This window comes from Gorilla gorilla, chromosome 6 (assembly GCF_029281585.2).
Source record: "Gorilla gorilla gorilla isolate KB3781 chromosome 6, NHGRI_mGorGor1-v2.1_pri, whole genome shotgun sequence".
NCBI classification, from domain to species: Eukaryota; Metazoa; Chordata; class Mammalia; order Primates; family Hominidae; genus Gorilla; species Gorilla gorilla.
Window position 1 is genome coordinate 161,461,453 of NC_073230.2, and position 27,901 is coordinate 161,489,353.

The 27,901-nt window shown below is 43.2% G+C and overlaps 1 protein-coding gene across 1 annotated transcript; it reads right to left on the reverse strand.

The window, feature by feature from the left end:
• Nucleotides 1-27,901, reverse strand: XRCC2 (X-ray repair cross complementing 2). Its single transcript, XM_004046528.5, has 3 exons — nucleotides 27,748-27,901; nucleotides 12,810-12,891; nucleotides 1-1,443 (listed from the first exon to the last, which is right to left on the reverse strand). Exons 1-3 carry the CDS (start codon nucleotides 27,853-27,855, stop codon nucleotides 722-724), a joined length of 912 nt encoding a protein of 303 aa, XP_004046576.4. The 5' UTR covers nucleotides 27,856-27,901; the 3' UTR covers nucleotides 1-721.

Below are 27,901 nucleotides of genomic sequence, written 5' to 3' on the forward strand. Positions count from 1 at the left end.
TGTGACACAAAGTTATACATGTCCATTTTATTTAGGCAGATATATGTATATATTATTTCCTTTTAAAGCAAGCTTAATACAAAGTTTAATTGCTAAAATCACTTTGATTCAACAGCCTAGAAACAGAATAGTCTTTACTTTTACTGTGCTAGTTTAACAAATCCATTCTGTAAAGAAATACTGTTAATTCCCCTAGAGTTTAAAACTTTAGGGCTGGGCACGGGCCCGTAATCCCAGCACTTTGGGAGGCTGAGGCGGGTGGATCACTTGAGGTCAGGAGTTCGAGACCAGCCTGGCCAACATGGTGAAACCCTGTCTCTACTAAAAATACAAAAATTAGCCAGGCGTGGTGGTGGGTGCCTGTAATCCCAGCTACCTGGGAGGCTGAGGCAGAAGAATCACTTGAACCCAGGAGGCGGAGGCTGCAGTGGGCCGAGACTGTGCCACTGCACTCCAGCAGCCTGGGAGACAGAGTAAGACTGTTTCAAAAAGAAAAAAAAAAAAAAAAGAAAACTTTTGGCCACGAGCAGTGGCTCATGCCTGTAATCCCTGCACTCCAGGAGGCACACATAGGAGGATCCCTTGAGGCCAGGAGTTCAAGGCTGCAGTGAGCCATGATTGTGCCACTGCACTCCAGCCTGGGAGACAGAGCAAGACTCTGTCTTAAGAAAAATTTTAAGGCTTGCGTAGTACCCTGCAAAAGACTATTTTATGATGTATATCAACAAAATTCAACCCCACTTTCTCCAATAATAAAAAAATGTTTTTTTAAACTGTTACTTTTTAAACAACGTGAAACTAATGAAAATTGGTTGCTGCTTTGAGAATCATCTTGTTTGGAGAAAAACATCCTGTGCTTCACCAGTTGCTGCCATGCCTTACAGAGATAAGGTCTGTGGTCTACGTCCACGTCACACAATCGTCGAGAGGCATGAGAAGGTTCTTCTGATGAGTTCGAGGCTTTCTGCATTATAGTTTGTGTCGTTGCAAAAAGAACCAGGCGATAGTCATTTACAAGCTTCTCTAAGCACTGAGAACATTTCCTCAGAGTAGACTCCTGTAAGTTCACACTTTCTCCTCCATTGACGCGGTCTATCCAGTAAAAAGCTGACAGGCTATCCAAAATCAAAAGGCAGAGAGATGGGTGACTACAAAACATACTTTCTAGTGAGTAAAGTGTAAGAAGTAAGTGGGTGCTACTACTGCAGTACACCAAAAAAAATCTTCCCAGGCAGTATTTGATTATTTCTTCAGAGCTTTGGGATAGTCTGTGCTCAAGAATTGTAACTAGCCGGAGCATATCAAAGTGGTAATCTGTATCAATAAATAAGACTTCTACTTCCAGGCCACCTTCTGATTTGGGAAGTATACATCGTGCTGTTAGGTGATAAAGCATTTCTGTTTTTCCTGTTCCTTCTGGGCCATGAAATTCAAGAATATCACCTGTGTAAAATTTAAAAATCTCAGTCAAAATGCAGTAGCTCAAGGGTAGGTTACAAAATGCAAAGTCTGCAAAAAAGTTTAAAAAGACATTTACTGGAATGTGAAAGAAAATCTAAATTCACTTTTGCCAAAATGGAGCTGTACAAGCAAATACAATAAATAAGGAAATTAGAGCCTGGTGGGAAGGTTGGAAGAGGCTAGGGGACTCTCCTCCGGCCAGGCTCACATGCACTCCCACTTCAATTTGTAAGATTCAAAAATAAAGAGCCACAGATCTAGGGCCTTTCCAAAATCTGATGACTACAGTACACACCCTTTCTGGTAGTTGATTACACTATATCCATTCTTCCCTTCTTCCTAAAGTATAAAACCCAGTTTGATGGGGAGGGAAATGTGTCCACTTTAAAACTATTTTTCATAGTCTCCTTTGAAAAGCGAGGTTACCAGGTAACACAGCTGTCGCCAGTGAGATGCAGGCTGCTCTCTGTTGATGATTCTTTCCTATCCAGGGACCCCTTCTGCCCTGCCGCGCCCTCCTGTGGGGGTGGAGCAGCCATCTGGAAGCAGTGAGGATGAAACCCACCCTTAGGATGGTGGCGTGGAAGACAGAAGGTGCCCAGCACTCTGGGCACACGGAGCCCCCACCAGCCACGCACAGCCTGCCTCTGTGCCACTCAGGATGTGAGGAAAACAAGCCTCCACCTGGGCAAGCCACTAAGTTGGACTTCTATGACACGCAGGTGAAAGCACTCCCTAATTAGGTTTCTCAGTGTTATTGATGTTATGGGGGGAACAATTCTGGATTTTGTGGTTTCACACATTATTGAGGCAAGAGCCCATGGCTCTCAGGCCCTAAATGCCAACAGCATCCTTCAACTGAAAACAACCTTACACGTTCCCAAACTGCCTTCAGTTATTCTTTGCTATTTGAATTACCTCTGGAAACCATGTCCAGCTGCATTAGAAATTATTTTCCTAGCATTAAAAATCAAAGTCAACTACTCTGAACGTTAAAGACTCCAACTCTCCTTCTATCTAGGCTCGAATAACTAAGGACAGCACAAGTTAAATCAAACGACACTGGGGAAGTTGCCTTGCTTCCAGAGCTTTTCAAAATGCACTCACAGTGGCATTCAACGCTTGCTTGTCATTATTAACTTACGGCTGAACTACCTGATTGGAAACACTATGTTAAAATGCCGATTATTAGCCCCAACCAAATGATGGTCTACATACGGATTCAAGGGCTGGGCGCAGTGGCTCACGCCTGTAATCCCAGCACTTTGGGAGGCAGAAGCGGGAGGATCACCTGAGGTCAGGAATTCAAGACCAGCCTGGCCAACATACTGAAACCCTACTAAAAATACAAAAAATTAGCTAGGCGTGGTGGCGGGCACCTGTAATCCCAGCTACTTGAGAGGCTGAGGTAGGAGAATCACTTGAACCCGGGAGACAGAGGCTGCAGTGAGCTGAGATCACGCCATTGGACTCCAGCCTGGGCGACAAGAGCGAAACTCCGTCCCAAAAAACAAAAACAAAAAAAAATGCAATTACTTTATTTCTTCTTATTATTTAATTTTAATTTTTTTTGAGATGGAGTCTTGTTCTGTTGCCTATGCTGGAGTGCAGTGGTGCAATCTTGGCTTACTGCAACTTTCGCCTCCTGGGTTCAAGCAATTCTCCTGCCTCAGCCTCCCGAGTAGCTGGGATTACAGGTGTGCGCTACCGCGCCCAGCTAATTTTTGTATTTTTGGTAGAGATGGGGTTTTGCCATGTTGGCCAGGCTGGTCTCGAACTCCTGACCTCAGGTGATCTACCCACCTCGGCCTCCCAAAGTGCTGGGATTACAGGTGTGAACCACCGCACCTGGCCTTTCTTATTATTATCAACAAACCATTGTATATTGGAGTATTCACAAATAATGTATAAGAAATCTAGGCTGGGTATAGTAGCTCATGCCTGTAACTCCCAGCACTTTGGGAGGTCAAGGCAGGAGGATCACTTGAGCCCAAGAGTTCAATATCAGCCTGGTCAATATAGTGAGACCCCGACTCTACAATTAAAAAAAAAAAAAAAAAAGCCACCCATGGTGGTGTGCATCAGTAGTCCCAGCTAATTGGGAGGCTGAGGTTGGAGAATCAGTTGAACCCAGGAGGTAGAGGCTGCAGTGAGCCAAGACTGCACCAAATTTCCACCATAATCTTACATACAACTTGCAATTCTAAATTTACCTTAACAAGAACTTTAAGAAATGATTCCACCTCAGCCTCTCAAGTAGTTGGGACTACAGGCATGTGTCATCATGCCTGGCTAATTTTTGTATTTCTTGTAGAGACTGGGTTCCACCATGTTGCCCAGGCTGGTCTTGAACTCCTGGGCTCAAGTGGTCTGCCTGCCTCAGCCTTCCAAAGTGCTGGGATTACAGGCATGAGCCACCAGGCCTGGCTTCAGCTTTCTTATAGCATAGTATGTTATCAGTTGTCATAGACTTCTCTTTTGTATTTAAGAATTCTACACATGGCTGGGCACAGTGGCTCACATCTGTAATCCAGCACTTTGGAAGCTGAAGTGGGAGGATCACTTGAGCCCAGGAGTTCATGACGAGCCTGGGCAACATAGGGAGACCCTGCCTTTACAAAAAATTAAAAAAAAAGAAATAGCTGGGTGTGGTGGCATGTGCCTATAGCCCCAGTCTCAGCTACTCAGGGTGAAGTGGGAGCCTGTGAGGTTGAGGCTACGGTGAGCCATGATCATGCCACTGCACTCTAGCCCAGACAACAGAGGGAGACCCTGTCTCTAAAAAGAAAAGAAAAGAAAAACAAAAGATTCTAGGCTCAAGGAGTAAAACTATTTTCATATTAACAATTGTCCATCTAATTAAAAGTTAACATAGTAACTAAACCTGTATTCCACCCAGATGTTCAGTGTGCCCTCTCTTACTATGTTACTGAGGAGCTATGCTGAACCCACCACTCCTGCCAAGCGTCTTTTACTGCCCTATGTGATAGAGAACGAGGGACCATGCAGAAGCGCAGACGGGGAAACCAAGAAGCAGACCACAGCAAATCCTCCCTCTCCTGCTCCCATAGAGGCAGCCAGAGAGGCCGACCCACAGCTACTCACCTTTCTAGAGTACTGCATGCCTTAAAGAGGCTGCTTCAGACATATCCTATTTGCTCCTAATAACACTGAGGTAGGGAAAGCAAACTCTATCATCTCCCATCATCACACAGATCACACTGTATAATCACTATTTACTTGATTACATTTCCTGCTAGCTTCTCTAAGGTTGGGACTTGAGTATTCTGTCCCCAGCACAAAACCCAACTGAATGCGTTTCATCAGTTACCTTCTCAAGATCCTCTTGAGAGACATCTAAAGAATAAAAATATAAGTCTTGGTTTGTGAGGATTAAGGGCCTAAAAGCCAATTGTGAAACTGGCATTTTAAACGGAAGCAGGTCTGGTAGGGAATGACAGGTGGAGTGTGTGGCTTTGGTGGCAGAGTTCAGCAGGTAAGAAAGTCCTAGACCAGGGTTGACACAGGGACCAACATAGGAGGCAAAGCAAGAGGAGCAAACTGCCAGGTGTGGGGCCTGCTGCCCAAAGACCACAGGGTGCTCACACTTAGCGTGGTGAGGGCCTCAGTTCTGCAGGTGATATGGTTAGGCTGTGTCCCCACCCAAATCTCATTTGAATTCCCACGTATTGTGGGAGGGACCCAGTGGGGGTAATTGAATCATGGGGGCGGGTCTTTCCTGTGCTGTTCTCGTGATAGTGAGTAAGTCTCACGGGATCTGATGCTTATTATAAGGGAGAATTTTCCTGTACAAGCTCTCTTTGCTTGCTGCCATCCATGTAGGATGGGACTTGTGCCTCCTTGCCTTCTGCGATGATTGTGAGGCTTCCCCAGCCACACGGAACTGTAAGTCCAATTAAACCTCTTTCTTTTGTAAATTGCCCAGTCTTGGGTATGTCTTTATCAGCAGCATGAAAATGGACTAATACAGCAGGTAAACCTAATGTGGTGACTTAAAAGTTCTCAAAGATAGGCTTGGAAGTACCTGTACAAATCAAATACAGACATAAAGTAGACTTTTTTTGAGACAGGGTCTTATTCTGTCGCCCAGGCAAGAGTGTAGTGGCATGACCTCAGCTCACTGCAACCTCCGCCTTCCAGGCTCAAGCCATCCTCCCACCTCTGCCTCCTGAGTAGCTGGGACCACAGGTGTGTGCCACCACACCTGGGTAATTTTTGTATTTTTCTGTAGAGACGGAGTCTTGCTGAGTTGCCCAGGGTGGTCTCAAACCCCTGGGTTCCAGTGATCCACCCACCTCAGCCTCCCAAAGTGCCAGACTTATAGGCATGCACCACCACACCCAGCCCAAAGTAGAAATTTTTAGTTCACATAATTCACATTGAGTATTCCAGCAAAAATTTAGCTTTCAAAATGGTATGGGTTTTTAAAAATGTTATCTCTAGGTGTCACAAAATGAAAATGTCCTACAGCCACTAAAATTTAAGATTCAAGATGGTAAGCCGGGTGCGGTGGCTCACGCCTGTAATCCCAGTACTTTGGGAGGCTGAGGCAGGTGGATCACCTGAGGTCAGGAGTTCAAGACCAGCCTGGCCAACATGAAGAAACCCTGCTTCTACTAAAAATATAAAAATTAGCTGGGCATGGTGGCACGTGCCTGTAATCCCAGCTACTTGGGAGGCTGAGGCAGGAGAATTGCTTGAACCTGGGAGGCAGAGGGTTGCAGTGAGCCGAGATGGCGCCATTGCACTTCAGCCTGGGCAAAAAGAGTGAAACTCCATCTCAAAAAAAAAAAAAAAAAAAAAAGATTCAAGATGGTAGGTAATAAGGGGCTGGTTATAGAAGTCTGGGAGTAATCCACACAGAAATAATAGAGAAAAAACAAAAGTCTCTTTGATGGGTAGGTATTATGGACCTAAAATTAAGGCCAAAACTAAATTTTTGAGATATATCCACAGTTAGAAGAGGCATTAGAAGACAGCTAAAACAGAAATTTAATAGGAAAACCAGGAAGAAAAACATTACAGGGCAAAAGAGAATGTTTCAAGAAAATGAAACAGTACTAAATAATAAATGCAGCAGAAAAGTCATGACAATGAAAAACAGCAGGGAAAAGATCACTGAGTTTGTCCAAAATAGTGACCTTGGAGCATTAATTGTGTAGTCCGCAAAAGCACATTTAACATCTCATTTTGTGAACCAAACTTTTAAAACTGAGATACTCAGAAGACAGGAGACAACGGCACTAGCCTAGGCATTCACTGCTTCTGAGTAACAGAAGGACAGAGTGGATTCCCGACGAGTGAAGCTGAGGCAAAGAAGTTGAAGGTTAAATCCCTGCCTAAGAGATACTCTTTTTCTTTTACACATTAATAGCAAAGCAGGTATAAAAAAGGCTTTTATAACAACCGGGAAGACACTGCAGACTTGCAAGAGACACATGAATTATCATTAAGGTCCTTGAACTAAATTCCTCACAAATATGTTTAATGATGAACTGAAATCAGTTTTACTGATTTTATAAACATTTACTGTTTGATCCTCAAGATCAAAACCTGTAATCAAATATTATGTCCTACAGAAGGGACATCATCCTTTTCAATGTACTTGAAGTCACCGTCTCATGTTTCTGTGGCTGCTACAGCATCCTTGTCCAGCCAAATTATGGAACGTGACAACTCGCGGTAAAAAAATCCCTAAGGTTTGGCACTTGAAGATATTAAACTAAATCAGAAAATCTGGATGATTTGGCCTTGACAGTTCCTCTTACGAATAGAACGCTGTAAGGAGTTTGGGTAACAGATTGTCAGAAAGAGTTCTGAATCTAAAGATCCTTCAAAATAAGGAAAAGAAAGGAAAAGCCAAAAAAGCTATCATCTTGGTACCAGCCTACCAACTATATAACAAATATGTTGAATTTGCAGATTATAATCATTATAGAAGTAAAGAAGTAATGAATTGGTACATGGTACTGAATAACTCCTATCCAAAAAAGCATTAAAAATATGTTTACAGGTTGGGCGTGGTGGTTCACGCCCATAATCCCAGCACTTTGGGAGGCTGAGGTGGGCAGATGGCTTGAGCCCAGGAGTTCAAGACCATCCTGGGCAACATGGCAAAACTCCATCTACAAAATACACAAAAATTAGTCTGGTGTGGTGGCACACATCTGTGGTCCCAGCTATTCAGGAGGCAGAGGTGTGAGGATCACCTGAGCCCGGGGGTTGGTCGAGGCTGCAGCGAGCCGTCACGGCGCCACTGCACTCCAGCCTGGGCAACAAGAGTGAGACCCTGTCTCAAAAAGAAAAGTTTGGCACTGGGCACAATGGCTCATGCCTGTAATCTCAGCACTTTGGGAGGCTGACACAGGTGGATCACTTGAGGTCAGGAGTTCAAGATCAGCCTGGCCAACATGTTGGAACCCTGTCTCTACTAAAAATACAAAAAATTTGCTGGGCATTGTAGCATCTGCCTGTAATTCCAGCTATTTGGGAGGCTGAGGTTGCAGTGAGCCGAGATCGAGCTGCACTCCAGCCTAGGTGACAGAGTGAGACTCTGTCTCAAAACAAAACAAAACAAAAATAAAAATAAATGTTTGGATGAGAACACATGGACACAGGGAGGGGAACAACAGACACCGGGGCCTGCCGAAGGCATGAGGGGAGGGAGCGCATCAGGACAAATAGCTAGGACAAGTAACCTAGGTGATGGGTTGATAGGTGCAGCCAACCACCATGGCACGCGTATATCTATGTAACAAACCTTCACGTTCTATACATGTATCCTAGAATTTAAAATTAAATTAAAATAAATTAAATTTTAAAAAATGTTCGGATGGGTGCAGTGGCTCACACCTGTAATCCCAGCATTTTGGGAGGCCAAGGTGGGTGGATTCCCTGAGGTTGGGTGTTCGAGACCAGCCTGGCCAACATGGTGAAACCCCATCTCTACTAAAAATACAGATGAGACAGAGCAAGACTCTATCTCAAAAAAAAAGTATACAATGGCATCGAGACTCTATAACCCCTAAATCTTACTACTTCAACTTAAGCTTTTCTGTAACAAGCTCTGATAAACTTCTATTGTTGATAAATAATCTTTATAATCCCAGTCTTCTATCTGCTATTGTTCCAATGGAATACTCATCTAACTAGTTTTACAGCTATAGGATCTTCGGTAGTTTTCAGTAAACTTTTTTGTTAGTTACTGAACATGATGGTGTTTTTCAATGTTTCTATAATATAATATTCTAATGTAGAAGTTGTTCCACAAACCCATTTTAACATGTTGTCAGTTTCATAAGGCTCACCTTAATAATATCCTTCCCTACAGAGAGAGTACAAAGACCATGCTGTTTTTTGTCTTACATATTTGATCAAAATTTGTGTTTTATTATGGAGAATTTTGGTTAGCAAATCTGCTGTACAAAAAATACTAAAGGGAGTCCTGCAGGCTGAATGAAAGGACACAGTTCCTGAAATCCAAATGAGAAAATAAAGAGCACAGGGAAATGTAACTATCTAGGCAAATATAAAAGACAGTACAGGCCAGGTATGGTGGCTCACCTCTGTAATCCCAACACTTTGGGAGGCCAAGGTGGGCGAATCACCTGAGGTCAGGAGTTCAAGAGCAGCCTGGCCAACGTGGTGAAACCCCGTCTCTACTAAAAACAAAAAATTAGCCAGGTGTGGTACCACACACCTGTAGTCCCAGGTACTGGGGAGGCTGAGGCAGGAGAATCGCTTGAACACAGGAGGTGGAGGTTGCAGTGAGCCGAGATCACACCACTTCACTCCATCCTGGGCGACAGAGTGAGACTCCATCTAAAAAAAAAAAAAAAAGATAGTATAAACGTGTTTTTGTATTTGTAACTGTTTTTTCATCTATCTGATTTAAGAAGGAAGTTGTTTTTGCGACAGTCTTGCTCTGTTGCCCAGGCTGGAGTGCAGTGGTGCAATCTCGGCTCACTACAACCTCTGCCTCCCAGGTTCAAGCAATTCTCCTGTCTCAGCCTCCCGAGTAGCTGGGATAACAGGCACCCACCATCATGCCCAGCTAATTTTTGTAGAGACGAGGTTTCACCATGTTGGCCAGGCTGGCCTTGAACTTCTGACCTCAGGTGATCCACAGACCTCAGCCTCCCAAAGTGCTGGATTACAGGTGTGAGCCACCGCACCTGGCCAGAAAGTATTCTTAAGTGATCATTTTAATTACTTTAATTCAGTAATAATATTAAATGTGCTGATGACCATACAATGTATAAAGATGTAGGGAATACCTATACAGTAAACAAAGCTTTTTACAAAATATGGAAATTAAGTTTGTATTAATCCAACTAGACTGTTAGAAATTATGATCTTACTTGTAATCCCAGGGCAATCACTAGAAAAATAATTCAGAAAAATATAGTGAAAACAATGACAAGGGAATTTAAATGGTACATTAGAAAATATTTAACACAAAAGAAAACAGTAAAGGAGAAAGAAACAGAAAAGACATAAGACATATATAAAAAACAGACAGCAAAATGCAGTCATAAACTTTTTGTCTTTGTTTTTTTTTTCTTTTTCTTTTTCTTTTTGAGACGGAGTCTTGCTCTGTCACCCAGGCTGGAGTGAAGTGGCGCAATCTTGGCTCATTGCAACTTCCACCTCCCAGGTTCAAGTGATTCTCCTGTCTTGACCTCTCAAGTAGCTGGGATTACAGGCATGAGCCACCACACCTGGGTAATTTTTCTTTTTCTTTTTTTTTTTTTTTTTTTGAGGCGGAGTCTCACTCTGTCGCCCAGGCTGGAGTGCAGTGGCACAATCTTGGCTCACTGCAAGCTCACTGAATCCCTCCTGGGTTCATGCCATTCTCCTGACTCAGCCTCCCGAGTAGTTGGGACTGCAGGCGCCTGCCACCACGCCTGGCTAATTTTTTCTATTTTTAGTAGAGACGGGGTTTCACCATGTCGGCCAGGCTGGTCTCCAACTCCAGACCTCAGGTGATCCACCTACCTTGGCCTCCCAAAGTGCTGGGATTACAGGCGTGAGCCACCGTGCCTGGTCCCTACTTTAACCATTTTTAAGTGTACAGCTCAGCAGTGTGAAGTACATTGACATTGCTGCAAAGCAATGAATCAGAACTCCACAACTTTTCCATCTTGCAAAACTCCCATTTTGCACCCATTAAACAATGACTCCCTTCCCCCGCCTCCCCAGCTCCTGGTAACTACCATTTTACTTTCTTTTCTGTGAATTTAACTACCTTAGAAACTGTATGTAAGTGGAATCAAGCAGTTTGTCTTTTTGTGTCTGGCCTATTTCATTTACCACAATGTCCTCAAGGTTCATCCATGTTGTAGCACGTGACAGAATTCCCTTCCTTTGTAAGGCTGAATAATATCAACTGCATGTATATATCACATTTTGTATACACCACTCAACCATTGATGGATACTTTTCCCCCCAGGGATTCGTTATAAGCACATTGATGGACATTTAGGTTGGTTTTACCTGTTAGCTATTGTGAATAGTGCTGCTATAAACAAGAGTGTACAAATATTTCTCCAAGATCCTGCTTTCAATTCTTTTGGATGAATACCCAGAAGTGAGATTATGTGATCATATGGTAGCTCTATTTTTAATTGTTTGAGGAACCTCCATACTGTTTTCCATAATGGTCGCACCGTTTTACGATCTTAGCAACAGTGCAAAAGGGTAACAATTTCTCCACATCCTTGCTAACACTTGCTATTTCTTGTTTTTTTTTTGATAGTAGCCTTCCTAATGGATGTGAGGTGACAAAGAAGAACATTTTATAATGATAAATGGGTCAGCCAGCAATAAGACAAAATAAAAAGTTATATGTGCTTAACAATACATGAAGCCCCAAAATACAAAAGCAAAAAAATGATAAAACTCAGGAGAGAAACAGACAATTCAACAATAACAGTTGGATACTTCATTTTTAGTAGAGATGGGGGTTTCACCATATTGGCCAGGCTGGTCTCAAACTCCTGACCTCGTGATCTGCCTGCCTAAGACTCCTAAAGTGCTGGGATTACAGGTGTGAGCCACTGCACTCGGCTATAACCTGATTTTTTAAATGAGCAAAGGATCTGACGTTTCTTCAAAGATATACAATTTGCCAATAAGCCTGTGCAAAGATACCCAACATCATTGGCCGTGAGGACAATGTAAATCAAAAACCACAAAGAGATAACACTTCATACTGACTAGGATGGCTATTATCAAAAAGACAGACAATAACAATTATTCCCAGAATATGGGAATTGGAACCATATTCCCAGAATATGGGAATTGCTGGCAATGCAATGATGGTGCAAGTAAAATGTGAAGCTCCTTTGGAAAACAGTCTGGCAGTTTCTCAAAAGGTTAAATGTAGAATTGCCATATGACCTAGCAATGCCTATCCTAGGTATTACCCGATAGAACTGAAAACATCTATCCACAGAAAAACATGTACACAGATAACCACAGCAGCATTATGCACAACAGCCAGCAAACGGAAACAACCCAAATGTCCATCAGCTAACAAATGGATAAGCAACATGTACACCCATGCAATGAAATATTTAACAAAGAATGAACTACTGATACGTGTTATGATATGGTGACACTGAATTATACAATTCAGTGCAAATTATTCAAAGTAAAAGAGGCCAGTCACAGAAGATCACATATTACATGATTCCAATTGTATGAAATGGCCAGAAAAGGCAAATCTATAGTTAGAAAGTAGATTAGTAGTTTCCTAGAGCTGGGGAACATGGGAGATGATGATTACTAGAAATGAGCTTCTTTACAGGGAGATAAAATGCTGTAAAGTCAGCTGTGGTAACGGTTGCACAACTGTGTAATAACCTAAAAATCACTTAACTGCACACTTCGGTGGGTGAATTTTCTCTCTATGAAGCCGCCACATTAAAAGAAAAAAAATCAACCTAAGCACACGCCCTTAGTAAGTTTTCCCTGTTGTAGAAATACTAACAAGTGGGTACCCAAGGACTTCCCTACAACTCCGCAAGCTTCTAAAGAAAAGGAATTTCAAAATAAACTATAATAACAGGGCTTGCATAAATATTGTGTGTTGGGAATAAGACAGAGGTCAAGGCATATTCTGAAGATTTACTGCAGAGAAGCAAACTTGTCTGACACCGATGAGGAAAGCTTAAAAGCTTTCTGCCACAACCTGTGTCTCATTTTCCAATTGTACAGTTTAACCTGTATAAACTCTTGTGAGGAGTATGTGTATACATGTGAGCTTATGTGAAAAATCCTTTTATAAAGATTTGCATTTATTTATATAAAGGTTGTATTTTTACCATGCACAGGTGAATCTTCATCAGCAAACAGATTTGGTTCTATTTCTTTCAAGGAACTTCTACCTTCAAGTCGGGCAAGGAGCTTATAAAAGAAGAGAGAAGGAAAACTCATTATTTAAAAATATAAAATCCTAGACATCTATATTTATACCATTTTCCGAAAGTCTGTAAGATTTCCTAACTTTAGGCTGGGTGCTGCGGCTCACACCTGTAATCCCAATACTTTGGGAGGCCAAGGTGGGCAGATCGCTTGAGTCCAGTTTCAGACCAGCCTGGGCGACATGGTGAAACCCCCGACTCTACAAAAAATACAAAAATTATCTGGGCATGGTGGCACACACTGTAATCCCAGCTACTGAGGAGGCTGAGGTGGGAAGATCACTTGAGTCCAAGAGGCAGAGGTTGCAGCCTAGGTGACAGAGTGAGGCCCTATCTCAAAAAAAAATTTTTCATAATTTTGTGGATTTGGAAGAAAATATGAAATAGGAAATATAGTTTAGGAGAAATGTTGTGTTTACTTATTTTTCAGATATTTTACTTTTTGTTTATCTACCAAATACTGACAGTATAAAATGAGTCTGTATCCTCAAAGGAATGGATAGTCTAGTTTAGGATATAGGACAAACTGCTATGGCAAAATTTTTACCTTCCTTGTAATTAACTTTCACACAGTTAATTCTTACAACACTTGTTACACAGTTATCTGCCTTCATTTGTCTGCCCCATTCATTGTGAGCTCTTTATTTCACTGGGGAAGGGGACAAAGGAGAAAGGTGGAGGAGAACTTCCTTGAGGAGCCACCACCTGGGCTCTCTCCTAAGTAAGACAGAATGGGGCACAGGCAGGTGAATGGGGCACAGGCAGGCCTAGTAGACCTGCTAACAGAAACAGGAGCAGCCACAGTGCAGAGGTTATAAATAGCATTGTGCATAGGGACACTGTGAGCAGCTTTGAACTCCTAGATACTGTAACAGCACCAAACAGGCAGGACCCAGGGAAGCCCTAAAAGAGAGCAGAAGTCAGAGCATGGAAGGGCTCAGATGCCATGTTTGGGAGCTTATCTTTGGCTTGTAGACAACAGCCAACAGGTGTGACACTAAGCAGTGAGAAGTATTTAGCACACAGTTGAGTAGACATTTGGGACCCCAGAGCCAGACCTGCTAGGTCACTGAGGTCCTTAGGCTTCTCGTCTGTCAAGTGAGGATAACAAACAGCACCCTCCCTCATAAGGCTGATGAGGATTAAATATGTGAAAAGAGTACCTGGCATATTATCCACTTCTTTTTCTTTTTTGAGGCGGAGTCTTGCCCTGTCGCCCAGGCTGGAGTTCAGTGGTGCGATCTCTGCTCACTGTAACCTCTGCCTTCTGGGCTCAAGTGATTCTCCTGCCTCAGCCTCCTGAGTAGCTGGGATTACAGGCACCCACCACCACGCCCGGCTAATTTTTGTTTTTTTAGTAGAGACAAGGTTTCACCATGTTGGGGCAGGCTGGTTTCAAACTCCTGACCTCAAATGATCCGCCCCCATCGGCCTCCCAATCTGCTGGGATTACAGGCGTGAGCCACTGCGCCCGGCCTATCTGCATTTCAAACAGATCATCTTGGTGGTTACTAGGGGACAGATGTGAGGAGAGTAAAACCATACGTGGAGAGAGGGCTGGGGTTTGTCACCCTAGTCTGGAGGAGGAGTGTCTGCACCATGACAGAAGTCATTAGGATTACAGGGGGCAATCTCGGTGAAAGATTTAACTGTCACAAGGGAGACAAAACTGATTCTCAAGTTTCTTGGGAATCAGCACAGATTTGACAACCCTTCTATATGACAAAAGAAAAAAAAATCTATCACAAATGGGAAGAAAGTCACCTTTTATTTGCATTTTTTTAAACCAAATCAAGTTGTGGAAAGACTTCCTCAAGTGATGAAAAAGTTCTATGCATTAATTTAGCAGGCGTTCGTTGAATTTCTGTTGCATACGAAGCACTGTGCTAGGTAAAATGTTGACTACAAAGATGAAGATGACAACCTACCCTCAAAGAATGTGCAGTCTCAGTCCTCTAGATGAGATTATATCATAATACAAGGTAAAGTTACAGGGTGCTTAATTAGAGCAGAGGTTCTGAGGGCATACCCATGGCCAAAACTATTTTCGTAAACAGAAAAAGTAAAAATTAAGATGTTATTTGCCTAGTTTGATACTAAGGTCCTAAAAGCAAGAGTGGGTACCTGCTGACAGCTAGCGTAATCAAGGCAGTGGTGTGGAAATGTATTAGCACACATCGCCAAGCACTACCTGCACTCAGGCAGAACAAAACCAGCTTTACGTAAGAATGTCTTTGATGAAGTAAAAAAAAAAAAAAAAAAAAGACTGCTTTTACTAAATCATGACCCTTGAGTACACTTTAAAAAATATTCTTTGTGATGACATGAGAAACATACTGTGTAGTGAATAATTTAACCTTGCCCAAAGGGAGGTCTGGTTTTTGTCCTTGGCTCCTGAGAGGTAATTCTAAACCCTTGGAATGTCTTGCCTGATAAAAGTGTCTTTGGGCCGGGCACAGTGGCTCGCGCCTGTAATCCTAGTCCTTCGGGAGGACAAGGCAGGACGCTCGCTTGAGCCCAGGAGTTTAAGACCAGCCTGGGAAACATGGTGAAACCCTGTCTCTACAAAAAATACAAAAATTGACTGGGCATGGTGGCATACACCTGTAGTCCCAGCTACTCAGAAGGCTGACAGAAAAGAATCGCTTGAGTCCAGGAGGTCGAGGCTGCAGTGAGTCAAGATTATGCCACTGCACTCCAGCCTGGGCCACAGAGCAAGACCCTGTCCCCCCCCCCCCCCCCCAAAAATAGTCTCTGTTTACAAGAGAACTTTGAGCCACACAGCAATGTGATTTATGGTGGGGGCTTTGGGTCATGCAGTGTCAGGCCAACCTGGAAGTGCTGGAAGCTAAGGTCAGCTATGCAGGCGGTTGACTATGTCCACATGGCAGAGCCCCAATAAAACCTTTGGACACCAGAGTCTAGCTGAGATTCCCTGCTTGCCAATATTGTCACACATTGTTGCTGGGAGAATTTAGCACTGTTGATGACTCCACTGGAAGAGAACAGCTGGAAGCTCTGTACTTGGAACTTCCTGAACTTTGTCCTATTGTGTCTCTTCCCTTGGCTGATTTTAATCTATATCCTTTTGCTGTTGCAAACCATAACCATGAGCATAACAGCTTTCATTGAGTTCTGAGTTCTTCTAGAGACTTATCAAGCCTGAAGGTGGCTGTGATAGTTAATTGTATGTGTCAACTAGATTAAGAGATGCCCAAATAGCTGGTAAAGCATTATTTCTGGGTGTGTCATGAGGGTGTTTCTGGAGGACACGAGCATTTCAATCACTAGACTGATTAAAGAGGATCCATCCTCACTAATGCAGACAGGCATCCTCCAATCCCTCTTTTCTTGAACCGGGACACCCATCTTCTCCTGCCCTCAGATATTGGAGCCCCTGATTCTGCGACTTACCCCAGTGCCGCCTGTCCCCCAACCCTACACCATTCTCGAGCCTTTAAAGCCCTGGACTGGGAGTTCCACCATGGGCTCTCCTGGCTCTCAGCCCTTCAGACTCAGACTGAATTACACCACAGGCTTTCTGGTTCTCCAGCTTGCAGATGGTGTGTCTGGGACTTCCTGGCCTCCATCATCACGCTATTAGAGTAGGTAGACAGACAGGTGTGAGTGGGGCAAGACAGGCCCCAAGGAATGTCCAGGTGGCCTCTTCAGGAATGATAACTGGTTGCAGCTGGCACCAGGGAGGGGAAAATTTCCTAACAGGAAACATCTTGGGCTTATGGGCAACAACTTCCTGATAAGATCCTAGGAATTGAGCAAACGTGTCCAGGAATGTGCAGTAAGGAGCAAAATGGTGGAGTGTGACCAGTATATGACCTTTCTCTGGGTGCACTAGACCAGTACGGGAAAATTGCCCTACGCGAGCATGCACAGAACTCCAAACACCAAATGGCACTCGTGGCCCCTTTCAGATGCTGGCAAGTCACTGCACATGAGGCAATTAGCCAGCAGCCCATCCAAAGAGAAGGATGAGAGGAGACCAGGAAGGATCAGGAAATAGGGGCATTCAATATTTCAAGTTGCCCATTTGGTCCCTTCCAAGTGAACGTTACTTCAAAAACCCTTCAGTCCTGCCTTGAATCTACTTCTGTCTTGGCTGAATTCTTCCTTCCAAGAAGACAAGAACTAAGGACTGTGGACCCCAACCAGACTTGCTGCCCTGGTAACAATGTGAGCCAATTTCCATAATAAATTTCCTCTTATATATCTACATGTATCCTATTGGTTGTTGGTTGTGTTTCTCCTCTGGAGAACTGTGCCTAACACATAACTCAGTGAACCATCCAAAAGATGCATGGTGTGAAATCATTCCTGGGTAAAAGATTTCACTCCAACTGTAAGACAAACCTTTTTTTTTTTTTTTTAGACAGGGTCTTACTCCCGTCACCCAGGTTGGAGCACAATGGCACGATGAGACTCAACCTCCCAGGCTCAAGTGATCCTCCCACCTCGGCCTCCCAAGTAGCTGGACTACAGGCTCGTGCCACTATGTCCAGCTAATTTTTTTGTTATTTTTAGGAGACAGGGTCTATGTTGCCCAGGCTGGTCTCGAACTCCTGGGCTCAAGTGATCCACCTGCCTTGGCCTCCCAAAGTGCTGGAATTACAGGTGTGAGCTACTGCACCTGGCCAAGGTCTTAAGATTTTATATCCCACATTGTAGTTAGCCTTTAGGAAAACTATTACTTGTCAAGGTTCGGTAACAGTAACCAAGAAGAATATCTATAATTCTGTGAAAAGGTCTTAAAATACTCCTCCCTTTCCCAACGTGACTTTCTCTGACAGGATGATGTTCTTCATATACTTTAACCCAACCAACATATGATAACAGACTGCATAAGAACCCAGTTCCATTAAGCCAGATATTAAAAAGATTTGCAAATATGTAAAACATCATTTTTCTCAGTTTTTTCTTAGAAAAATACAGCTATTTTTCATAAAAATGTTTTATAAAAATATTCAATGTGTGTGTCACTGTACATGAATGTAAATATTTTAAATTTTTAAATTAGTTTCATGGACATATATAACATAAAGAAAAGCTCTTTAGATTCTTCAATAATTTTTTTTTTTTGAGACAGGGTCTTGCTCTGTCACCCAGGCTGGAGTGTGCAGTGATGACATCATGGCTCTCTGCAGTCTTGACCTCTTGGGCCCATGCAATCCTCGCATATCAGCCTCCTGAGTAGCTGGGACCACAGGTGTGTGCCACCACACCCAGCTAATTTTTTCACTTTTTGCAGAGACAGGGTCTCCCTATGTTGTCCAGGCTGGTCTCGAACTCCTGGACTCAAGCAGTTCTCCCACCTTAGCCTCCCAAAGTGCTGGGATTACAAGCATGAGCCACCATGCCCAGTGGAATCTCCCATTTTTAAATGTGTTACATAGTCCTAAGACTAAAACGTATAAGAACCACTGGGCTACAAGACTGAAAGAGTATAACTCAAAGAAAAATACAGATTCTTTATTTTTTTTTTTTTTCTGAGACAGAGTCTCGCTTTGTCACCGAGGCTGGAGTGCAGTGGCACAAGTTCAGCTCACTGCAACCTCTGCCTCCTGGGTTGAAGCGATTCTTCTGCCTCAGCCTCCTGAGTAGCTGGAATTACAGGCGTGTGCCACCATGCCTGGCTAATTTTTGTATTTTTAGTAGAGATGGGGTTTCGCCATGTTGGTCAGGCTGGTCTCAAACTCCTGACCTCAGGTGATCCACCCGCCTCAGCCTCCCAAAGTGCTGGGATTACAGGCATGAGCCACCGTGCCCAGCAAGACAGAGAGACTTTCATGGACAAGAAAGAGCACGTGGAAACAACTATAAAATATCTTCAAAGGCATGTATACGAATGAATAACATCCTCATTAGATTAACTTGGGAAGACACTCCAATTGTTTACTCTTACTGTCATTTCTCAAAACACTGTAGAATCCTCACCCCTGAGAAATCCTGGCAAAATAGTACTCAAGAAAGTATTATAGGCCAGGTGCGGTGGCTCACGCCTGTAATCCCAGCACTTTGGGAGGCCAAGGTGGGCGGATCACCTGAGATTGGGAGTTCGAGACCAGCCTGACCAACATGGAGAAACCCTGTCTCTACTAAAAATACTAAATTAGCCAGGCGTGGTGGCACATGCCTGTAATCCCAGCTACTGGGGAGGCTGAGACGGAAGAATCGCTTGAGTCCGAGGCAGAGGTTGCGGTGAGCCGAGATTGCGCCATTGCACTCCAGCCTGGGCAACAAGAGCAAAACTCCGTCTCAAAAAAAAAAAAAGAAAAGAAAAAAGTATTATAATTTTATTGACGAGACTCTTTTGGGCAAAGATGGTATTACTCCTCTTAGTTACCCACAAGGATTAGGCAATCTGCATCAGACTTTCCACTGTTACTTAGAAAATCAAATTTATTTTCAAAGGAGAAAAACCGTCCACCACTGAGAATATCCAAAGCAATGTTTTACAACGTCAAAGCAGAGTATACTGAATTATAAAGGGGGTGAAAGAACCTCCCAGAAATAGGAAATAGATTTAAATTTACAAGTAATGGATAATATTAACAATTCACAAGCCGAGCGAATTGTTAATATTACAATTAACAATTGTAATTGTGGCTCACACCCATAATCCCAGCACTTTGGGAGGCCGAGGCAGGTGGATCACCTGAGGTCAGGAGTTCAAGACCAGCCTGGCTGACATGGTGAAACCCCATCTCTATGAAAAATACAAAAAATTAGCTAGGCGTGGTGGTGGGCATCTGTAATCCTAGCTACTCGGGAGGCTGAGGCAGGAGAATCACTTGAACCCAGAAGGTGGAGGTTGCAGCAAGCCGAGATCGCACCACTGCACTCTAGCCTAGGAGACAGAACGAGACTCCATCTCAAAAAAAAAAAAAAAAAACTTCTAAACATAGCAGAAAATACACTGGTCCCCACTTATCTGCAGTTTCATTTTCTGTGGTTTCAGTTATAGCCAACCACAGTTCGGAACTATTAAACAGAAACTTCTAGAAATAAATACACAAGTTTTCAATTGCATGTCATTCTGAGTTGCATAATAAAATATCGTACCATCCTGTTCTGTCCCACGTGGGACATGAATCATCCCTTTGTCCAGCATATCCATGCTGTCCACACTACCTATTCATTACTGTATGGGAAAAAACATAGTGTATATAGGGTTCACTACTATCTGTGGTTTCAGCATCCGTTGGGGGTCTTGGAACATATCCTCCATGGATAAGAAAAGAGGTACTCCAAAAATCTGACATAGGCCTATTACAGAAAATTAAAATTAATGATGTCCAGATTCAAGGAAAGAGTCAATAGAAGCAAGGTATGGTCAACCTGCAGTTTCAGAAGCGAAAGAAGAGTTTGTTAAGTGTCCAGGGTAAAGGGAACCCAAGTAAATTCTGCTTGACATGACAGTTTAATCCTCTTACGGAAGACTAATACATCAGGCATCAGAGCTTGGTTGATGGTAGCCATTATGACAAACTGTTTCTCTTAATTCTCTAAGCAACCTTTCCGAGGCAAAATTTCCTAACTAGAAAAGAATACACAGTGGACACAATAATTTTAATCTATTTGACAGTTTCACTAATATTGTGAGTCAATATTATTTGGATTGTAAATCAGCATCTGCTAAGTTCTATTATCGTAACAATAGCTATCTAATAATAGTTATTTGAGCTTACTGTGGGATCAGCAGTACATTCTTTATATTATGTCCTTTAATTGTTACATCAACCCTATTTGTTACTATTGTATTTTTCACATGAGAAAACTAGTAAATGCCAGGGCCAGGATTTAATCAAGATCTCTGTGATTCTCAAAGCCTGGAATTTGTCTACTATGCTATACAACCTCAGTATCACTGAGACTAATCAAATATGAGTACAAGGACTAAACTGAGTTTTTGGACCTATTAAACTGAAAATCAGGCCAGGTGCAGTGGTTCACACCTGTCATCCAAGCACTTTGAGAGGCTGAGGCAGGAGGAGTACTTGAGGCCAAGAGTTCGAGACTAGCCTGGGCAACATAGTGAGATCCCACCTCTACAGAAAAATAAAAGTTAAAAATTAAAAAACAGGAGGAAAGCCATCTGAGGTCCTGTCTGGGCAATTATCTGACTTCTTTCAACCATTCCTATAGTTGAAACTTGAATGCTAACAAGGTGTCCCAAACGTCTTCAGCAGCAGCAGCATTGCTGGAGCAAGCATGTAGTCTGCAAAAGAGATAATGTTCAATTATACAGACATTTAATGGTAAACATTTTACAAGAGTCTCACTCTGTCGCCCAGGCTGGAGTGCAGAGGCACAATCTCGGCTCTCTGCAAGCCCCTGGGTTCAAGCGATTCTCCTGCCTCAGCCTCCTGAGTAGCTGGGATTACAGGCGCCCACCACCAAACCCGGCTATTTTTTCTATTTTTAGTAGAGACGGAGTTTCACCATGTTGGCCAGGCTGGTCTCAAACTCCTGACCTCAAGTGATCTGCCTGCCCCGACCTCCCAAAGTGCTGGGATTAGAGGCGTGAGCCACCATGCCTGGCCACTTACCAGTGAACATTTCATGCAAGTCAAGTATGTTCCAGGAACTGAGGTAAGTGCTAGGGATATAAAGATGTAGCCAACACAGTTGCTGTTTTCAACAAAACTGATGGGGAGGCCAGGCATCGTGGCTCATGCCTGTAATCCCAGCACTTCGAGAGGCCAAGGTGAAAGGATGCTTGGGCCAAGGCTAGCAATATAGTGTAACCTATTGAAACTAAACAGTCAAAAGGCTGTAAAAAAAAAAAAAAAAAAAAAGTACAATAAAGTTAGGCAGGTGCTGTAACAGAAATACACATGGAGCATTGTGAGGGCATAAAAGAGAGTTGGCCAATTCTAATCTGCGTGAGAGTGACTTTTAATTTTGAGTGAGAGATTTTAGTACATAGTTCTTTCAGGTAAATATAAATTGTGTACTGAGAGAGAAATGCCTTTTTTCCTTCTACCTGGAATATCTTTACCCTATTTCCTCCAACTAAATTCCCTACTGAATGAATGAAAATTCTGGGCATTCTTCAAGGTTCCTTCCCTCCATGAAGCTATTACTGTCCTTGAGAACACATTGCTAGCCACTCTCCCTCATCTGGATATAAACATTTAAAACGAAAGAGATCAATATTGGCTTTGTTACCAATTCCAAAATGCAATGCTTTATGCTTGGCAGAAACTTAATAGCTGCCTATTAAACTACAGGCAAACAAGGCATGCACAGGCAGAACTGGGAGAAGAATGGGGAGTGTAAAGAACCTCCAACTATTTAGAAGTTCAGGTTTGGATAATTGATGCAAACCTCTATTACACAGAAGTCCGTGAGTACACATCCTTATGACTACCATCAAGGTACAAACAAAACATTGCCCTGTTTTAGGGCATCAGTATATCGCCTATTTAGTAGAATACATATTATATAGACTTTTTTTTTGAGACCAAGTCTCACTCTGTCACCCAGGCTGGAGTGCAGTGGCATGATCTCAGCTCACTGCAACCTCTGTCTTCCCAGGTTCAAGCGATTATCCTGCCTCAGCCTCCTGAGTTGCTGGGATTACAGGCGTGTGCCACCATGCCCGGTAATTTTTGTATTTTTAGTAGAGACAGGGTTTTGCCATGTTGGTCAGGCTGGTCTCGAACTGCTGAACTCAGGTAATCTGCCCACCTCAGCCTCCCAAAGTGCTGGGATTACAGGCGTGAGCCACCACGCCCGGCCCATACAGATGTTTTTAAACATCATTTAGAAATGCTTACACTAGTCTGGGCGTGATGGCTCGTGCCAGTAATTCCAGCACTTTGGGTGGCCAAGGCGGGCAGATCACCTGAGGTCAGGAGTTCGAGACCAGCCTGGCCAATATGGTGAAACCCCATCTCTACTAAAAATACAACAATTAGCCAGCTATGGTGGCACCTGCCTGTAATCCCAGCTACTAGGGAGACTGAGGCAGGAGAATCACTTGGACCCGGGAGGCGGAGGCTGCAGTGAGCTGAGATCATGCCCCTGCACTCCAGCCTGGGCGACAGAGTAAGACTGTCTCAAAAAAAATAAAAATTAAAATTAAAAAATTGAAAAATTTCAAACCTCCAGAGAAAGCGTAAGAATAGTACAGTGAACAACCAATACCTTCACCTAGATCCACCAATTGCTAACATTTTGCCAAATTGAGTTAACTTTTGTTGAACAACTTCCCCTCATATACTTTAATATGTATCTCCTAAGCAAAAAGATATTCCTAACAAAGAAACAAACAAAAAATAAAACCAAAATAAACTCAAAAAAGAGGTAAAAGGTATTCTGCATAGTCACATTACAATCACAATCATAAATTTAACATTGATACATACAATACTCTTCTCTTATACATAGACTCTTTATTATATTTTCCCTGGATCTAGACGCAATTGAGGATAAATATGTTAAATCTGGGATGCCTATTGAACATACACATAGTGATGTCAAGATGATAGAACATGAGTCTGGAATTCCAGGATAAGGTTGGATGTTTTGTAGTGAGAAAGTGAATTACTAGAGAAATATAGTTAGACCGGGTGCCCATTTAAGAATGATGATTATAAATTTAAAATGGAGCCAGGCACAGTGGCTCATGCCTGTAATCCCAACACTTTGGGAGGCCAAGGCAGGTGAATCACTTGAGCCCAGGAGTTGAGACCTGCCAGGAAACATGGCGAAACCCCATCACTACAAAAAATACAAAAATTAGCCAGGCATAGTGGGTGTGTCCCTTTAGTCCCAGCTACTCGGGAGGCTGAGGTGGGAGAATCACTTGAGCCCAGGAGGTCAAGGCTGCAGGGAGCTGTAATCGTGCCACTGCTGTCCAGCCTGGGTGAAAGAGTGAGACCCCTTCTCTAAAACATGAAAATAAATATATAAATTTAAAATAAAATCAAGTCAGCCTAGTTGTGATTTTCTCTAGTAATATTCAGCTGAGTGGAAGTAGACAGTTGGTTTTCACCATGCGTAGGTAAATAGCTTAGAGGTGTTAAGAGGCAAGTAATTTGATGGCAATAATAATGGAATAATTATAATGAAGGAACATGGGATTCTATTCTGGGTAAAAGGGAAGCAAAGACAAAAGGTGATAAGCATTATTCTAAAACTCTGTGATTATACAACACCAATTATTATTTTACAAGAAACATTAAATATTTGTCTTATGTAATATTTGCCTCTAGCAAAGACCACCCTGTAGCTTTTCTTTTTAAGAAAACCAACCTTTATTATCAGTAAATATTTACATTTACTATGCAGACACTGTGTTTAAAGAAGTATATGAGCTGTAAGGGAACTGAGAAATCAGTCTACCACCTTCATTTCACAAAAGTACAGCAAAGGTTAAATGACTTATCCAAAATCACAATGCTTGCTCCTGGCAGAACCAAGGTTTCTGAACTTCCAGTCCAATATTTTCTAGATCTCAGCCTCCAAAATACGTCATTAGAAAATTCCTGGAAGAATGTGCAGATATTCACAGGGCTATCCTTGGGTAATGATAATGGGAGTGGAGACATTTCCTACTTTTCACTTCAGTGCTATTGGAATTTTCTGCCATGTACATGAACTGCTTTAATAATAAATATAATGGGGTTAGTTTTTTAAAGAAAAAAAAAACATGGTATGCTGTGCATAGCAACCAAAACTGGACAGACACTTCCAATTTTTTATTTACCAATTATTTTAAAATTCAAGGCATATTAGCATTCTTGAAAAAATGCAAAGTACACCATTATTTAACAACTGTATTCAAATGAAGCCATTTGGTGGATGATACCAAAATACTGCCCAAATCACTGAATCTTTTCTCACAATCTCAGTGAGATATAAAAGTAAAAATCCTATTGCTACTGTGCAAAGGGAAAAATAGATTGTTCTATTGTAAACTGTAGTCAAATGCTTGTCTTCTTTAAATCAAGGACACATATGTTTTCCACTCTCCACCTGGCTTACCATAAACTTCATCCCTAGAATCTGCTAAAAAAATATATATTCTTTTTTTTGAGACAGAGTTTTGCTCTGTCACCCAGGCTGGAGTGCAGTGGCGTGATGTCGGCTCACTGAAACCCCCGCCTCCTGGGTTCAAGCAATTCTCTTCCTTCACCCTCCCAAGTAGCTGGGATTACAGGCGCCCACCACCACACCCAGCTAATTTTTTTTATTTTTAGTAGAGACAGGGTTTCTCTCTAACTCCTGACCTCAGGTGATCTGCCCACTTCAACCTCCCAAAGTGCTGGGATTACGGGCATGAGCCACCGCACCCAGCCTAAAAAAATATTCTTACAACTTTATTTTCTTGAAGACCCCCATGTGAAATGTCTTTTCCCTGATACTCACAAGAAAGGTTAACTATTTTATTAGGTTCTAATTCTAGTGAATTTTAAAGCAGGCCAGGCGTGGTGGCTCATGCCTGTAATCCCAGCACTTTGGGAGGCTGAGGCAGGTGGATCACGAGGTCAGGAGTTTTTAAGACCAGCCTGGCCAACATAGTGAAACCCGGTCTCTGCTAAAAAATAAAAATAAAAATAAAAAATAAATTAGCCGGGCATGGTGGCGTGCACCTGTAGTCCCAGCTACTCGGGAGGCTGAGGCAGAAGAATTGCTGGAACCCGGGAGGCAGAGGTTACAGTGAGCCAAGATCGCGCCACTGCACTCCAGCCTGGGCGACAGAGTGAGACTCTTGTCTCAAAAAAACCCAAAAATTTAAAGTAGTTTATTTCAGTTTCTTGGGTTAGCTTATGGCTTCAGATATATTCCTCAACACAATCCCTCCAAGTAAACTCAAAGTAGATGAATGTGCAAAGAAGCTAGAGTTCAAACAAATTTGGCAGTGGCCACATAGTTCCCAAGACACTTAAAGGGAAAGAGACTGGCTCAACTGGTTTTGTTAATAAAAAGGAAAATAGAGCCGCTGCTAGGCCAATTGCCTAGCTTCCTATTCACCATTCCACCCCACTCTACTCCAGAGTAGTATGAGCTAGGCTTAGGATTGCCACACAGACAAGGCAGGCAAAGGATATGATGTTAAATTCTTTGTTCCATGACTTAACTGTGCTAGACTCCCATTTTTTGGATACAAGGCTTGTTCTGATTGCAAAAAATCATCGGACCTTGACCTGGGTTTCAAATAATCATTTAAATATAAGGTTTTGGCCGGGCGCAGTGGCTCACACCTGTAATCCCAGCACTCTGGGAGGCTGAGGCGGATCACCTGAGGTCAGGAGTTCGAAACTAGCCTCGCCAACACGGCGAAACCCCGTCTCTACTAAAAATACAAAAGTTAGCTGGGTGTGGTAGCATGTGCCTGTAATCCCAGCTACTTGGGAGGCTGAGGCAGGACAATCGCTTGAACCCGGGAGGCGGAAGTTGCAGTGAGCTGAGATGGCACCATTGCACTCCAGCCTGGGCAACAGAGCGAGACTTCATCTCAAAGAATATATATTTATATATAAAAAATATGTTTATATGTATTATATACTTTATAATATATATTTTTAAATATATATTATATATAAATATATTTTTAAATATATATATCTATGGTTTTAACTGTAGCCGTTCTTATACTAAGCAGTGGTTCTACTCTTTAGGAACAGGGATTGTCAAACTATGGCCAGGAGGCTAAATCCAAAAAACAAAGCTTTATTGGAACGCTGCCATGTGCCTTTATTTATCTATGACTGCCTTCCCATTAGAACAGCAAAGTTGAGTGGTTGTGACAGAAACGGCATGGCCTGCAAAGCCTAAATATTTACCACATGGCCCTCCACAAAAATGTTTGCTGACTCTTTTGAGATTGCTTCCTCTCTCATCTGCATAAAAGATCCTTCATACCCTGCCCACTGCTCAGCGCTTACTTCCCAACCTATTGTCCCTCACTCCCTTTGTTCCAATTTTACAGAAATACTTGCAGTTATCTAAATAAGCCATGCTCTTGCTTAATTCAGAATCCATGTACTCCCGACTGTCTCCGCTCTGAATGTCATCCTCTCCTTGCCAAACCATTTCAAATGGTCCTTGAAACTTCAGTCATCTCCTCCTGCATATTCCATGATGCCCGCCCCTCTAATGGACAACAGACTTTTGTGCAATACTGTAATTCTTACAGCAGCCTCCCTTACTAGTTCTTTAATGGCAGAAGTTATGTCTTTTGTTGCTTACTCCTATCCCTTAACACGTAGTTGACACACAGTAAGTGCTGGACACTTGGTTCAATTCTTGAGGGGCATCCACCGGCTTGTGTGGCTCTGGAGCTACCTGGGCTGGAAACGAATACTAGGGGGAGGCGAGGGCCAGCTGCCCTAAGCAGAGACACGTGGGCTACAGGGAGTTGAGGCAACCTCCGCAAACACCACCTGTTCCAGAAAAGCTCCAAATGCTCCAACGGGCGACCCCTCCCCTTTTCTAGCTTTTCTTGCATAGCTTGACATTTCCAACAGTAGTTAATTTGTGAGGGGTTTTTAGACCATAACTCTTGGGAGGAGAGACCTCGTATGTTATATCGATCTGGGCAGGCAGCAAGTCTTCCAAAGAAAGACTTCCTCCACCTCCGCCCGGTCCTCCCACCTCGGAGGACTCCAGGCTGCCCAGGGGCGGACCCCTGGGGCCCAGGTGAGAGGTGGCAGAGGGTGCCAGCATCGCCGGCGTCCAGGCCGAGAGGCCAGTCCCAGCCCGGCCAGGCCGCGCCGCCCCAAGCCTCCCAATCCCCCGGGTTCCCTCGGCTCCCCTCGCCCAGCGGCGGCCTTGTTCCCATCTCCCTCACTCCCAGCCCGGCGGCTCTCACCTCGGTCCCAGACTCAGCCCTATGGAAGTCACTACACATCGCCCCGAAGGCTCGGCGTAGGAGAGGCTCGGCGTAGGAGAGACTCAACTTTCCCGCCACCAACGCCATTCACCAACTGCGCAGACTCTACAGCCAGTCAAACCCGCCCACCCGC